Below are 17,412 nucleotides of genomic sequence, written 5' to 3'. Positions count from 1 at the left end.
TGGAATGAATTATTATTGATAAAATTAAGTTGTGTTCAGAGCGAACACGGATGCTTAATTTTATCGGGAGACCAAAACCAATTCCTCCTCTCGGTCCCTATCGTAGCCTCTTATTTATAGAGTTCTATACCCACCTATACCCACCTTCTATACCCACCCAAGAGGGGCCGGCCAAGCTAGTTTAAGGTGGCCGGCCTAGCTTGAACCCAAGCTAGTAGGGCCAAATTAAATTAAAAAGAAATTTAATTTTAATTTTATTATTATGTGGAAGATATAATTTAAAGAGAATTAAAATTAAAATATCTCTTGTAAAAGATCTAAAGATTAAAGAAAGAGATTAGATCTCTTCCTTATTTGTAGATTGAGAGATGTTTTATTTTCTCTTTAAAATTATTCACATGTTGATAAAATTAAAATTACAGAAATTTCCTTTTATCAACCATGAAGAGATTTTAAAGAGAAATTTTATTTTTTAAAATTTCCAGGAAGTTTTAATTGTTGATTAAAACTTGTCCAATTTGTTCTCCAATGATGTGGCCGGCCATGAGATTGTAATTTGGGAAATTTTATTTTATTTTTCTCAATTAAATCATGTCAAGGAAATTGAGGAAATTTTATTGTAATTAAATTTCCTAATTTGCCTAGGCCAAGGAATATAAAAGAAGGGGTGAGGGTGCCTTCATGAGACACAACATCTATTATTCCTCTCCCTCTTTTGTTCCTTGGTGTGGCCGGCCATCCTCTCCCTCTCTTCCTCTTGTGGTGGCCGAACCCTTCTCTTCCATTGGAGCTCTTGTGGTGGCCGGATACTACTCGGAGAAGAAGAAGAAGAAGGAGAGAAAGCTAGCATCTCTTGGAGCTTGGTTAGTATTTTGGTTTTCCTCCTTGGTGAAGTTTTTCCTTTGTGGCCGAACCTTGCTTGGAGGAGAAGAAGGTGGTTGGTGGTTTCTCATCTCGGAAGATCGTTGCCCACACAACGTTCGAGGTTAGAAGAGGAATACGGTAGAAGATCAAGAGGTTTTTCTACAAGGTATAACTAGTAATTTTTCTTTCCGCATCATGCTAGTTATTTATGGAAATAATACCAAATACAAGAGGCTTACGTTCTAGAATTTCGAATATGTTTTTTCGATATTGTGTTCTTTTATTTTTTCTTTTCCTTGTGATTTGATTGTTCTCTTTGGTTAACCTAAAGTTATTTTAGGAAATTAAATATTAGCTTTCTATAAAAGATTTTGTCTAGTCAATGGTGGTTGCTCCCATATCCAAGAAGGCCATGTGCCTCGCCACGTCAGTACTGGGAACCGATTATGGAAATTAATATTTAATGGAATTAATAACTTAAGGTGACTTGGGTCGAACGTGTTAAGTTCCGCAGGAGATCCAAGTCAAAACCTAAAAGAACAAATAGATTAAGTTTTGGATCAAACGTGTTAAGTTCCGCAGGCGATCCAAAATTTAATTTAAAAGAACACATGGTAGCTAGGAAAAAGGTTCAGACCTTTGTACAAAATTTTTGTACAATGGAACCTATAGGTTTTCCGAGTAGCAACCAAAAATTGGTATCAGAGCTAGGGTTTTGCCTCTGTGTGTTTGGTATTTAGTTTAATTATGCACATGTCATACATAATTTAGGCAGGTTAATAGTAGGATGTGCTAACTTTGTGGATGCAGGATCCAACTATTATGGCTTTTAGTTATTATGTGTGTGATTAGACCCTTAGACATGTTAAGGGCATTTATCTGTGTGTGCATGATTGTATTAAAATACAGCAGGAGCTGTATTTAGTTTTATTAGGATTTTATTTTTTGATCTAGATACATGTACATTCCTTTTATGGAATATAGGATCAAAATGTAAAATTCTATTTATGTCGCGGATCGAATCTTGCAAAGCGTGGAACCTTCTAAGGACCAGAGGCGCAGCGGAACTAGGAGCAAGATGGATGCGACAGCAGCTTGGGATGACAACACACGGAGAACAATTAGAGATAAAAGCCATAATAGTTGAAAATTAAATTTTCTATTTATTGCTTTTATATAATGCTGTGTGTGCATGTTAGTTTACAAGTTTTAGTAGGCTAGCATAGTTAAAATTCCTCATTTATAAATAACTAAGTGGGAGAGAGATTTTTAAATAAATCCCATGGTCTCCATTACTGGTTTGTAAGTGATGCAAACAAGCTTGCGCGTTGGCTCTGAGTGCCTTCCTCCATTTTTGGATCACTAGAACAGACTTCCATTTTTGGATGACTATAGGAAGTTAATTAAGAGCGTATGATCTTCCCAAATGGAAGAGACATAATCTTATTAATGGACTTAGTGTCAAGTAATGGTATACACTTAGACACATCTAATAGTATCCTCCCCATCGGAGTCACTGCTATTATTTGTGTGACCAAAAGATACCAACTATTAATTTTATTTGTCAAAAAGTTAGGTTGACAAGATAATAAAATTAATGGGATAAAACTCTCCTTTTACAAATGTTGAATTTGTATACGTCCACACTAACGTGGCATACAAAATTCACGGTGTTTTAAGGTGTTGGTTAATTTAAAATAGTATTGTTTGAGGAATCAATATTATTCTAAATTTAGAGTTCTGACCAAAAGTTATTTGTGATTCTTAGGATGTCTTTCAACCCACTGTCCATCATACTTCAACAAAATAGACTTACTGGACCAAACTACATAGATTGGAAAAGAAACCTGGACATTGTTCTTACTACTGAAAGCTAAAATTTGTCCTGATGCACCCACCGGTGAATCTACCCAAGAGGAGATCGAGTATCATAGGAAATGGGTAAGCGGATGAGATGGCGCGGTGTTACATTTGCTTCAATGTCAAATGTATTGCAACATCGACATCAAGATTTACCAACAGCCTATGATATTATGAACAATCTCAAGGAACTCTTTGGTCATCGGGATAGGGCTTCTAGGCAAGAAGCCATGAGAAAGATAATGACCCACCATGCAAGAGGGTACTCAGGGATCATATCCTAAAGATGATGGATTATCTGAACGAGATACAGATCCTTGGAGGAGAAATTGATGGGGAAACCCAGATCGATATGATCCTCCAAACGCTACCTAGAAGTTTTGAGCAGTTTCGCCTGAACTATAATATGAATAAGAGGGTTTATTCATTAACGGAACTACTGACAGAACTTCAAGCAGCAGAAGGATTATTTCGTCACAATGCTCAAATTCACTATGCTGAAAATGGTTCTACTTCTAAACCGAAAGGAAAGAAGAAGAAGAAACAAGCTGGTTCAGCAAAGAAAGTGAATAAATCTCAGAGTACGATTTAAAGTTTGAATGAAGAAGCCAAGGGCAAGTGCTTCATCTGGCATTGGAAAGTGGACTGTCCTCGTAGGAACCAAAACAAAGGTATATCTCATACTCTAGTTGTTGAAACATGTTTAGCGGTGTTATCTACAAGACCTGGTGTGTAGATACGGAGCCACTGATCATGTCTGCAATTCCTTGCAGGGGTTCCAGGAAACCCTACGACGGAGAAATTACCGTCTACATGGGCAATGCTACTAAGGTGGCGTCTATTGGGAGACGTCTACTTATCTTTAGTAGAAATAGAAATTTGATTTTAAGAAATTGTCTTTATGTACCCAGTTTTAGAAAGAATTTAAGTTTCTAAACTATTTTTAGATGGATATTGAGTTTCAAGAACGATGTAGTTATTAAAAGAAATAAAGTGATTATCTGCTCGGTGCATTAGTTGGCAATTTGTATACTTTAAATCAATTTCTTCCACAAAGCAAAACATGGAAATTTATAACTCATCTTCTAACTCTAATAAGAGAAAAGAACCTTCGGAAATGAACCAAGCATATCTTTGGCATCTAAGGCTTGGTCATATTAACTTAAGTAGGATTGAGGCTTATAGCGAATGGACTTTGAGTTCATTTGAGTTGGAAAATTTTCCAACTTGTGAATCTTGCTTGGAAGGTAAAATGACCAAGAGGCCGTTCAAGGCCAAGGGGTATAGAGCCAAAGAAGTGTTAGAATTGGTTCACTCTGATTTGTGTGTCCTATGTCTATCCAGGCAAGAGGAGGTTTTGAATATTTTGTCTCTTTCATAGACGATTATTCAAGATATGGATACATTTACCTAATACGCCGAAGTCCGAGTGCTTTGATAAGTTCAAAGAATACAAGGTGATGTGGAGAAACGACTAGGTAAAGTATCAAGACACTACTCGATCGTGGTGGCGAATACCTCTTAGGAGAGTTTAGGAATTACTTATCGGAGGTGGATTCAATCCCAATTGTGCACTGGAACACCCCAACAGATGGTGTAGCAGAGCGAAGGAATAGGACTCTTATGGAGATAGTTAGATCGATGATGAGTTATTCGAAATTACCAAATTCGTTTTGGGATATGCTGGAAACAGCAGTATACGTTTTGAACTTAGTACCTTCTAAATCAGTTTCTTCTACTCCCATAGAATTGTGGAATGGGCGAAAACCCGTCTAAGACATATTCGGTTGGGTAGTCCACATGTCTTTGAAACCAGATCTTGATAAGTTAGAATCCGTCATGAAGTTCGGCGTGTTTGTAGGATATCCCAAAGGAACGAAAGGTGGTTTATTTTATAGTCCTAAGACCGAAAGGTCATTGTTAGCACCAATGCCCGGTTTTAGAAGAAGACTATATAATGGATCACAAGCCCAGAGTAAAGTTGTTTTAGAAGAACTAAGAGGACACGTCTACTTTAGTACCAGCAAGACAAGATGAAGTACTACAAGAGACTGCAACACGTGTCACACATGATACACAACCACGAGAGCCTCGTCGTAGTGGGAGGGTTGTGAGGCACTGAGAGATTCATGTTTTGGGAGAGTCTTGGGATCCCGGGTAAACATGAACCTGATCCCTGCACATATGATGAAGCACTCAAGATATAGATGCAGCATCTTGGCAAAAGGCGATGAATTCAAATAGAGTCTATGTACTCTAATAAGGTCAGGAGCTTGTAGAACCACACGATGGTGTAAAAGCCGTTGGATGTAAGTGGATCTACAAAAGGAAAAGAGGGACGGAAGGTAGAAACTTTCAAAGCTAGGCTTGTTGCGAAAGGGTATACTCGGAAAGAGGGAATCGATTATGAGAAACCTTTTCACCGGTAGCCATGCTTAAGTCTATCCGGATACTCTTATCCATTCTCATATGGATTATGAGATTTGGCAAATGGATGTCAAGACTTTTCCTTAATGGAAGTCTTGAAGAAAACATCCATATGAAGCAACCGGAAGGGTTCATTGAAAAGGCAAAGAGCATCTAGTGTAAGCTCAATCGGTCCATTTATGGATTGAGCAAGCTTCAAGATCTTGGAACATCGAGTTTAATGAAGTAATCCATCCATATGGATTTATTCAAAGTCCGGATGAGTCTTGTGTATATAAAGTGTAACGGAAACGTGATGGTATTTCTTGTACTATCGTAGATGATATTTTGCTAATTGGCAACAATGTCAAGGTATTATCGGGCGTAAGGGTATGGTTGTCCAAACAATTTGATATGAAGGATTTAGGAGATTGTGCACATCCTTGGGATCAAAGTTATAAGGGATCGTAAGAAAAGAATGTTGTGTCTATCCCAAGATTCATATATAGATACAATCCTTGCTCGTTTTAGCATGCAGGATTCCAAGAAAGGTTTCTTACCTTTTAGACATGGAGTAGCTCTATCTAAAGAGATGTCTCCAAAGACGCTCGAAAGAGATAGAGGACATGAAAGCAGCTTATGCTTCTGTAGGAAGCCTAATGTATGCATGCTATACGAGACCGATATCTTTTCTGTGCATGGTCGATATCAAAGTAACTCTGACAAGGACATTGGATGCAGTAAAGCATATATTAAAGTACAGAAGGAATAGAGATTATATGCTAGTTTACCAGGGCAGATCGTTACACGGATTCAGATTTCAATCGGATAGGGATAAAGTAAGTCTACATCAGGCTATGTGTTTACTTTAGGAGGTGGAGCCATTTCATGGAGGAGTGTTAAGCGAAATGTTTTGGACTCAACCATGGAAGTCGAGTATGTGACTGAGGCGGCTAAAGAAGCAGTATGGCTCAGGAAATTTCTAATGGACTTAGATGTGATTTGGTTTGCCCAAAATCATCACAATTTATTGTGATAATAGCGGTGCGATTAAACTCGAAGGAACCACGAGCTCATAAGGCAAGTAAACATATAGGGCGCACCCGATACGAGATATCGTGAAGCGAGGAGAAGTTTTCATCGCCAAGATTACATCAGCGGATAACCTGGCAGATCCTTTCACTAAGGCCCTTCCGGCGAAAGCTTTCGATCGGCATGTGGAGGGAATGGGAATCAGATGTATGGTAGAAGATATGACAGCTTAGTCATTAGTATAAGTGGGAGATTGTTGGAGTGTATACTGAAAGCCTAAGCTTTGTAAACATTCATTATGAATAAAGAATCACATTTGGTCAAATTTTCTACATTTAGTTGTAGTTGTTCAATTAATTTATATTGTAGATAATATAGTATGTGATGTCACATACAGAAGATGATATTATCAGTACCTTATAAATTATAAACAGTAGCTCACGACCAAAATGGAAAGGAACAAACCATTAGAAGGTCGTAGTGTAATTAGGTATCAGTTTATCTTGACTGTATAATTACACTAGTACACTTAGAGTGTATTGAGTAGGACCATTTGAGGTCATTTCTTTTATACTGACTTTATAAAGAAACAAAGACCTCGGTTATTATGGAAGTGTGTGCTCTTAATCCTAATATAATAACAAGCACATATATTTGATATTTATTTCTTTAATTTATCAATGAGTGAGATTTAGTTCGATAAATCAATAAGCCCGATAAATTGGGAAATAATATCACTTATAGTGTGTGTTGTTGATTATAGAAGGAAACTGTGTCCTAGAGATACTAGGTTGATAATGTCCTCAAGAGGAGCTCATAAGGATTGTCATGTTAAACCCTGCAGGTGGACTTAGTCCGACATGACGATAAGGTTGAGTGGTACTACTCTTGGACTAAGATATTAATTAAATGAGTTGTCAGTAACTCACTTAATTAGTGAACATTCGATATCTTAAACACAGGGAGACTAACACACTCATAATAAGAAGGAGCCCAAAATGTAATTTGGAATTGGTGCGGTAGTTCAATAATAGTTCTCTAGTGGAATGAATTATTATTGATAAAATTAAGTTGTGTTCGAGGCGATGCTTAATTTTATCGGGAGACCAAAACCAATTCCTCCTCTCGGTCCCTATCGTAGCCTCTTATTTATAGAGTTCTATACCCACCTATACCCTCTTTCTATACCCACCCAATAGGGGCCGGCCAAGCTAGCTTGGGAACAAGCTAGGGCCGGCCTAGGTATAAATGGGTGGCCGGCCCTAACTTGAAAAGCAAGTAGGCCGCCAAATTAAATTAAAAAAATTTAATTTTAACTTTTATTATTATGTGAAGATATAATTTAAAGAGAATTAAAATTAAAATATCTCTCTGTAAAAGATCTAAAAGATTAAAGAAAGAGATTAGATCTCTTTCCTTATTTGTAGATTGAGAGATATTTTATTTTCTCTTTAAAAATTATTCACATGTTGATAAAATTAAAATTATAGAAATTTCCTTTTATCAACCATGAAGAGATTTTAAAGAGAAATTTTATTTTTTAAAATTTCCGGAAACAAATTAGGAAGTTTTAATTGTTGATTAAAACTTGTCTAATTTTTTCCTTCATTGATGTGGCCAGCCATTGGTTTTAATTTGGGAAATTTTATTTTATTTTTCTCAATAAAATCATGTCAAGGAAATTGAGGAAATTTTATTGTAATTAAATTTCCTAATTTGCCTAGGCCAAGGAATATAAAAGAAGGGGTGAGGGTGCCTTCATGGGGTACAACATCTATTATTCCTCTCCCTCTTTTGTTCCTTGGTGTGGCCGGCCATCCTCTCCCTCTCTTCCTCTTGTGGTGGCCGAACCCTTCTCTTCCATTGGAGATCTTGTGGTGGCCGGATACTACTCGGAGAAGAAGAAGAAGAAGGAGAGAAAGCTAGCATCTCTTGGAGCTTGGTTAGTATTTTGGTTTTCCTCCTTGGTGAAGTTTTTCCTTTGTGGCCGAACCTTGCTTGGAGGAGAAGAAGGTGGTTGGTGGTTTCTCATCTCGGAAGATCGTTGCCCACACAACGTTCGAGGTTAGAAGAGGAATACGGTAGAAGATCAAGAGGTTTTTCTACAAGGTATAACTAGTAATTTTTCTTTCCGCATCATGCTAGTTATTTATGGAAATAATACCAAATACAAGAGGCTTACGTTCTAGAATTTCGAATATGTTTTTCGATGTTGTGTTCTTTTGTATTTTCTTTTCCTTGTGATTTGATTGTTCTCTTTGGTTAACCTAAAGTTATTTTAGGAAATTAAATATTAGCTTTCTATAAAAGGTTTTGTCTAGTCGGTGGTGGTTGCTCCCATATCCAAGAAGGTCATGTGCCTCGCCACGTCAGTACTGGGAACCGATTATGGAAATTAATATTTAATGGAATTAATAACTTAAGGTGACTTGGGTCGAACGTGTTAAGTTCCGCAGGAGATCCAAGTCAAAACCTAAAAGAACAAATAGATTAAGTTTTGGATCAAACGTGTTAAGTTCCGCAGGCGATCCAAAATTTAATTTAAAAGAACACATGGTAGCTAGGAAAAAGGTTCAGACCTTTGTACAAAATTTTTGTACAATGGAACCTATAGGTTTTCCGAGTAGCAACCAACAGTTGATGGACAAAACAATGAATGTAAAATGCAGATGGGTTCTCCTTTAAAATAAGTTCTTTTAGACTATTAAATTTACCCTGCATATTACTTGCGCCATCATATCCCTGTCCTCTCAACTTAGATATGCTCAAATTATATTTAGAGAACATCTTACCAATGACAACTTTAAGTGAGAGTGTTGTAGTACTGGTAATATGTTCAATTCTAATAAAACGTTCAATTACATGCCCACTACTATCCACATAACTCAAAACAACTGACATTTGCTCCTTTGATAACATATCACGAGATTCATCAACTAAAATAGAGAAGAATGAATCACCAATATCTTTGATAATATTAATTGTTTCAGTTGCACAAACACTTACTATGTCCTTCTGAATATCAGGTGATGTTAACTTATAATTTTTAGGAGTATTTTTCAATATCACATCATTAATCTCTTTATTATGAGCACCTAAAAACTCCAGTTGAATAAGAAAATTTCCTAGATTAAGAGAACTTTCAGTTTTGTCATGACCCCGAAATGAATTCCCTTGTCGCAACAAAACTCTAATACAATTAATTGAAGCATTAAGACGGATACGATAATCATTCCACATTTGCTTTGACTGTTTGTGCAAAATTGGTTGAATGTGCTCATCTTGATTCATCAAAGTTTCACAATTCATTCAAGCTTTATGATGTTCACTATCATGCTAGCCAACATGAATATTTAACCTATCTTTACTCTTCTAATTTGTAAAGCCTTCGCTAACAAAAGTTTCTCATCCTGCTTACTTTCCCTTAGTTGTCTTGAAGAGATAGCAATACGAACAATATGCAGCATCTTTTTCAATATTATATTCCAACCAATCACTAAATTCCTTAAACCAGGAAGGATTGAACCGTCTAAACTGACTTACTCCAAATTTTCATTTTTAGAATTCATATCTTGAAGGTTGACATGGACTCTTTTGCAAATATGTTCATTGAATTTGACCCCTAATGTTAACATTATAATCACAAATTGGAGTTCTTAATCCAGGATCTACTGGTAATTGTGAAAAAAAAAATCAAATTCTTCAACTCTAACCTCTCCAATGTTTTGTTTTGTTTTTCTAGTTCTGGATATTTTCTTTTAAAAAATCTATGCATTACCAATAGAATGATTTTCTAATGAAAATAAACAAAAAAAAAAATAATGAGATAAACATAAACCAGATTAATCAAGATTTAATAACATGATGAGTCAAACATAAACATAAGAACTAATGATGATGATGGCGTTAAATCTGTAATTGTGGAAACGAAGAGCAGTAGAAGGCTAGAAGCCACATTGTCGCCGGTGGGATGCAAGAACTGGTCGGCTGCCCCCAACAGGGATGTCGCTGCACAAGGCAGCAGCTACTGCCCCACTAAGCAATGATGCAATCGTGCAAGTTTGCAACTGTGTAGTTACGCAATTAGAACAAGAAAAAAAATAAATTTAGGTACCTAGGGCTAAGGATTAGGGGTTACCTTTGGTTTTGAGATTTTAACTTGCTGCAGAGTTTTGCTTGCTCATGCTGAGTTGCTGTGGTCCTACAAGTGCCAAGTGAAGCAACTTGCAGAGGGTCGGCGAGTGTGGAGAGGCTGCGGAGAGGGAGACGGGAAAAGTGAAAACGAAGGGACATTTTTGTATTTCTTCTCTTCTACATTTCTTAATTTTTTTTATTTGATCCTACAAATTATTAATAAGATTTGTTATCTGGCCCAGTATGAGCAACTGCCCACATTGGGCCTTAACTGGCTCCGCCCCTGTCGCTGAGCTTCACCTCGACCGCCTTCTAATCTTTTTCTTGTGAACACAACTAATCTCCGTGCAGTAGCCAACCTCTTACTAGTCGTTGACTCATCGTTCTGCAAGTGCCGCACACCTATCCAAACTTTTCACCTGTCTCAGCCCATTGTGATCTCAACCGGATCAATAACATAGAAAACCAATGAATTATAATTCACCAATATAATCCATGCAAAAAAAAAAAGAAACGAATTTGAAGAAATACACCTTGATGATTTTCTCTTGGAAATCAAATTATACTCTAGTATGTTATCACTCATTGTGAAAAATTAACATGCAGGTATGACAAGCTTAGTTGAAGGTTTATGCATATATGTTTAACCTCTAGAAACACAATCTAGAGTTACTATTGTAATAATTCCTAATGAGGCTCAATGCTCTTAGAGCATCCGTAATACTTTTAACGTACAAATATATTAATATTTTTTTTTTTTTTTTTTGAATATGTAGCATTAACGCGTTTAAAGATTTAAACATGTTAATACTACAATATCAAAAAAAAATGTCCACGTCGATCTTAATACCTCAAGATCATTGTCGATATCCTTAGACCATCCACATCAGTATCCTCATCCAAAATATAAAATTTAGGGTAAAAGAACTAGTTTATTAAATTTAGATATCTATTTTTCACTACATAATACATCAGCTTCCTTATAATTTGCCATATATTTATTTATTTTTATTTTTTCTCTTTCCTTCATATTTTTTATTATTAGATGGAGGAAAGAGATAGAGGAGAGAGAAATAGTATTTAATGTTTAGGAAATGAAATTCATTCCCTAAATTTAAAAAATTACTATTCATAAAATGTATATTTAGGGAATGAGTAGGGTACTTGATGCGGATATTTTTTAATACAAAATGTAAAATTTAAGATAAAAATTTAATTTAGGATAATTGATGTGGATATCAAGGCAGTTCAATCTCACATCCCAAGAATAGATAATGGGTGCAGGCAATATTTAACAAATAAAATCGTAACAGTTGATATCTATTTGTGGACAGTTGATGTCATTATCTCTTTATAGCAAAAGGCGAAATCCTCACCCCCAGGGCCCCCATCGATCGGACTCACGGTCATTATGAGGGAGGTAAATCGCAGCACCCGAGCTAACATGGGACGGACCGGATGGGATACAGGTATAGGGGATTTATTCTCCCGTTGCCACTGAGTTTCGATCCGACAACCTCCTTACAGCAACTTCCGTCCCATGTCATCTCGGATGACCCACTACATAGACAAGTGTCGTTCCTACTGAACCAGTAATGAAGCCAACAATTGGTAACTAGATGATTTAATTTTACCTAGATTATTTAATTTCAATACCATGTTTAAAACCTAAGCCCTGGCCTAGGAGGGGACCCACAGGATACAAGATAGGCACGGTTTGAATTATCATTTTTGGGGATTCAAAGCATCCTGAATTTCCAGTTCTGAAGAAATGCTTTTAGATTCAAATTATTCACCATGTGTATACATTTCAGCAATTCAACTAAGAAAATATACATGGTCAACGAAATCAGCATATAGTAAATCCACCATTAGTTTCTTGTATACTATAAAAAAGACATCCTACAGTAAAGTTTTAAGTCTATAATGCGTGCAAAGAAACCATGATTAATTTGTTCTAAATTATTTATAGACAAAAGCAACTAGAGTCAAACATCAATTCGTGGTGCAATCCACCATCAGTTAACATGACTCTAGTTTACTTAAAATTGATCTAACTCATTAAAATTAATTAAATTGTATTATAATAATTTTGATCAAAATTATTATAACATAAAATAAAATAGTTAATCATGCTATGGGAAATTCGTCATCCTGAAAGCCCTACGACTGTCCCACAACAAGTAAATCATGTACGGAACGTATTCTCAATCAGAGAGTATTTCTCATCGGATTCATCTAAACTCGATCCTTGCTCTGTGTCATAAATCTATCACATCATTACGTAATCAAGAGTACATTTTGCAGGCTAAGGATGGGACCCTGCGTTGGAGCCGCATCCTATCCATTTGAGGCTCCATGCACCGTATCCAACCACTAGTCGACACTGTTCCTCTAAGCTCTCCCAATCCAGCCATGGTCTTCCTCAAGCAATTCAATTGCTCCACCCATTTGCCTCTTCTGCTCAAGTCTCCAGCACCAGTAAAGCAGAGGGCCATCTGCCATCAAGGTACCGCAACTCCTTAATTGTTTTCCCCTCTTCATATTGATCTGTGTTCTGGATCACCAGTACACTCTGTCTTCAATTTCCCGCAGCAAAGTTGTCGAACAAGGGAAGCTTGGTGGCGAAGTGCTGCAGCCAAGAGGAGCAGAAGAGCGAGAAGAAAGGCTTTCTGAGCCTGGAGGAAGCTGGGTTGGTTGAGATCTCAGGGCTCAGCACTCATGAGCGCTTTCTCTGCAGATTAACTGTGGGTACCTCATACATGTCTCAATCTATGTTAGAAGCATATGAGTCAGCCACACCACTCATCCTTCTTAATAATAATACAATTGTTTTTCTCAGATATCATCGCTGAATCTCTTGAGAGTAATCTCAGAGCAGGAAGGAGTGGCTATTGAGGAACTAAATGCGGGTAGAATCTGTGACTGGTTCATGAAAGACAAGCTCAAGAGGGAGCAAGATTTGGGGTCTGCAGTTCTCCAATGGGATGATTCTGAGTTCCAATTTTAACATATTATTCATTCAGAATTGAAGGTGTCAATCAACCTAGAGATTTCAAGTCTATTGCCCTAGAGCATCTACTGATGAAGTTGATCATAAAAGTTCTTACAGTTCATATACAAATTTGTATATCAAATCTTGTGTGTGAGGCATAATTTGTCTTCATCAAACACAGAGTACTAAGAACTGTCATATGTATGCGTCAAAAATTATCATTGATGCCAATCAAAAAAAGAGGCAGATGTGACTGAAGTTGATTATGAGGAGGCTTTTGATAGTGTATTAGTGTTAGTTGGAGGGCTTTTGAATATGTTCTAATGCTTAGAATCTTCGGTGCACAAGGAGGGATCATTTTGAACAATTTGTCAGGCTCTTGGTTTCATTATGGCAGAAGCCAAAGCGAAGGTAATCTTCTTTCTCCTTATCTAGTCATTCTACTTGCAAATGTATTGCATAAATCCCTTCACCAAACATATGACCTTGGATTTATTGTAGGGGCGACACAAGAAAATTTTCATATATTACAATATGCTAATAACGCACTTTATCTTTTTTCAAGCTAACTTAGATTATATATTGCACTTTCTGAATCATAATGGTGATATTTTTGGTATTCAGCGGTCTCATAATAAATATGGAGAAATCCTCACTTTGGAGGCAAGAAGCTAGTTATCTAATAGGGATCTTTGGTTTGGCCAGTTTAAGATCTTTGGATATCATAGACGCACTACTGGTAAGCCAAATTGATCATATGATCATCTCATTGCTTGAGAGGCATGAAGTTTAGACTTATAGCGAAGAAGTTTTATATCCTATGGATGAAGAGTCACTTTGTTAAATAGTGTTCTCACATCCATGGTTATTTACTTGTGATTAATCTACATCTTACTAGCTTGATCTCAACAAAAAAAATATCAAAAGCGACAAAGTTTCTTCTAAACCACCAGTTTTCTCATCACAAGTCAAATATTTGACATCTTGAAGTTTGGTATACACCCAACAAGAATGAAGTTAGTTTAAATGGCTACAACATGGCCTTACTTTGCAAAAAACAATGGTGGAACTGTTTGTATTATTGAAATAGCATATTCTACACTCAGGAATGGAAGGTGACAAACCTTGGAGGGGCATTTGGAAGGTGTTAGATTGTTGTCACAATGACATTTTGTTAGATTCAGTAATGGACATAGTAGATGGGTTGGAAATACAGTTTTTAAATGGATCTTTTCATCCCTCTTCACTATCTACACAACTCGGGAAGGAGAACTAAAGCAAGTCAAGCAACCGAACCTCCTTTTTTTTGACATTGGTACTGCATTTACCTAGGACTCTGTGTATGCAATTAAACTGCTAGATTTGAAAAAAAAAAAAGGATTAGAGGTGACCATGACCCTGAATAGGTTGGCATATTGTGGAGATAGACCAATTTGAGTAACTTGATAGTTAATCTGCATATGAGATGAAGATATTTAGTTGAATAGATATTCCATAGGTTAAATTGATTAGGTGCTTGCACTTTTCAATCATATTCAATTGGCTAACTATAAGAGATAAAATCAAGAATGTAGCTGTAGCTTTCACCAGCCAATTACATCATGTGTTGAAACAAGATACAAGAAAATGTTCAGCATCTCTTTTTCTCACCTTTCTTCTATGTCTTTCGGTTGGAAGGTCATATTCCCTATATTTTTTTATGGTTGGCTCGAGCAATATATTCTGATAGGAGTGAATAAATCTTATCACCTTAATCCCCCGACGAGAAACATATGCATGACATTCTTGCATGATTCTAGATAATTGGGAGTCAATGCATGTTGATCTTCCAATCCAACTGATCCTATCATAAATCGGAAAAAATAGTGTACTGGACAAGTGACTTTAGTATTGACCGTGAGAGACTACGAGTTGGAACTAGAAGGCATGCCGAACAATCTTATGTGTCAAAAAAGAGAGTAGAGGAAAGAAAATATCAGCAACCAAGTCAGGGAAAAGTCCTCAACGTAGGTACTCTAACACTCAAATTAAATAGATGGCCGATAGGAAAAAGAAGGGTAATGAACAGTAGAAATAAATAGTAGAAATCTAAGTGCCTTAGGTTGCTTAGCGTATTTTTTGTGTACCTACGCCTGTAGATGGAAATCCTGGCCAATGAATCTCAATGTATTACCAAAAAAGGACCAACCCTTCTAATATTCTTGCACATTTCCAAAAATGAACCCACCATCTTTGTGATTTGCAGAGTAGAAACTTCCCTAATAAAAGATGCATAGGGAATATTCCTTTATTTCTCTGACAACTGTTATACAAAATGCCAAAAGGGAATATTAGGTCGTTGGATTGATGAACCCATAATATGCATTGTCGGCAAGTCGACTAAGTCTCCTTTATGGCCCAATCAGATCTCATTTGCAAACGCGGTCAGGTTGCCTTCAAGAATAATGCTACTCTTTGAGGACTTGACCTCCACTCGGCCTATTCTCTTAACCTAAGAGTCTGGTTTGGTCGGGCCCTGTGCCTAGCATATTCGATAGAACCTACAATCTGATCAGCCAAACCACTCGACAGAGACACTTGACTCAACTCTAAATGGTGGTAATGCAACTCGAGATTTCATCGGTTCTGATGAACTCAGGATTTGATCGGACCAACAGTCTGACTGGCTAGACCACTCGGCTGAGACATGGGATCATGTTAGTCGTAAGTGTTGACTCTTCCTTGACCTTGATCGCCACATCAGCTTATTTCCTTGACTTTGACCCCAACTTCGACACATTATTCACAGTATCACAAGTCTCTCATTCAAGTCTTGTCGAAGGAGGTTACAAGCCTGATTGACTAAACATTTGTGTTTCTTGTGTCTCTCATTCTCCACTCGGACGCTTGGCCCTGATTTCGCTGCTCGGCTTGAGGTGACATCACACTGGCACGTTGGAAACTGGGCACATCACTTATCATTAATACTTAGTATAATAAGCATGCCTTTTATCATAAGCGTGCTTACCACCTCCTATTCCTAATAAATGCAACCTATATCTTTCCACCACGTGGCATACTCTGGGGAAAGAATATTTGAAATGACAAGCTACTATTGAGATTTGATATGACCTTTATCGGTTCAAATTTAACGATTTAGATTGATCCTCTCTCTTTCAACTTCGCGATCGGACGGTTGTGAAAGGCTACTACTAGGATTTTTAAGGTTTACACTATTCGACGCAACCCTTAGCATTTTCACATTCTCCTCTTTGTCTTCTTCTTCACCTTCCTTCGCAGTTACTAGTGATTGTTCAAGTCTCTCTTTAGTGTAAGTGCATTTTCCTTCCCTTTTCCATTCACCTTTCCTTTTCCTCATGGCTTCCACTCCTCCCACTGTTGTTCACTGCCTCTAATACACTTCCACCACCTCTGACTTCAACAACAGGGAAGTGGACCAAATGTGACTTGCTTACAATATCCCCCGTGATCATCATATCATCATTCAGATGGGCTATAATCGTCCGAATCTTCCTCTGATCTGCTACTCAACTTTATTTAAGGGCCAATTTTTAGTCGTCCTTCACTTTCCCTTACATCCGTTCTTCACCAAAGTTTGCAACTACTTCCACATTCTCTGCCAATAGTTGACCCCTAATTCCATTATGCTACTGTGTGGAGTCATCATTTTGTTTCACTTGTACCGAGTCCCACTACATCCCAATTTTTTCATTATTTCTATTATCCGAAGAAATTCGAGTTGGGTGTCTTCCTCTTCTAAGCTCGAGCGGGTGATGTTTTCTTTGACAAGACTCCCACTTCCAACAAAAGTTGGAAGTCTCATTATTTCTATCTTCGACCGGTCCCTCCAGTGACGACTTTCTCGACCGGATAACAAATGGAATTGTCCTCGATTCCCGAGATAGGCATATTTGTTGGTGTAGTTTGCACTAACCGTCTTAACTCAGGTTTTGATGAATGACAAGTAAGTTAAGTTATGTGTTAGTGTGATCTAACCACCTTACTAAGTGTGCAGGAGTTAACCAGATAGGTCAACGGGTCGACCGGATATCTTGCACAAAGTTCAGATAGGTCAACAGACCGATCAGATATCTGGAAAGAAGTTCAGCTAGGTCAACGTG

General features: G+C 37.2%; 1 protein-coding gene across 1 annotated transcript; it reads left to right on the top strand.

Annotated features, from left to right (window-relative positions):
• Positions 1-12,639: 12,639 nt before the first annotated feature.
• LOC122029665 lies at positions 12,640-13,864 on the top strand. The gene is made up of 3 exons (XM_042588751.1): positions 12,640-12,805; positions 12,892-13,043; positions 13,139-13,864. The coding sequence occupies exons 1-3, from the start codon at positions 12,655-12,657 to the stop codon at positions 13,304-13,306; spliced, it is 471 nt and encodes a 156-aa protein (XP_042444685.1). The 5' UTR covers positions 12,640-12,654; the 3' UTR covers positions 13,307-13,864.
• Positions 13,865-17,412: the final 3,548 nt, after the last annotated feature.

This window comes from Zingiber officinale, chromosome 10B (genome assembly GCF_018446385.1).
Source record: "Zingiber officinale cultivar Zhangliang chromosome 10B, Zo_v1.1, whole genome shotgun sequence".
Classification (NCBI taxonomy): Eukaryota; Viridiplantae; Streptophyta; class Magnoliopsida; order Zingiberales; family Zingiberaceae; genus Zingiber; species Zingiber officinale.
The sequence above is the reverse complement of the archived record's forward strand: the minus strand, read 5'-3'. Positions and strand labels throughout refer to the sequence as shown.

Bases quoted from the DNA above. Each gene is read 5' to 3' on its own strand.
- LOC122029665 (XM_042588751.1), top strand. From the start codon at position 12,655: ATGCACCGTATCCAACCACTAGTCGACACTGTTCCTCTAAGCTCTCCC. The intron at 12,806-12,891 runs GTACCGCAACTC...AATTTCCCGCAG, and splicing joins GAGGGCCATCTGCCATCAAG to CAAAGTTGTCGAACAAGGGA. The intron at 13,044-13,138 runs GTGGGTACCTCA...TGTTTTTCTCAG, and splicing joins GCTTTCTCTGCAGATTAACT to ATATCATCGCTGAATCTCTT.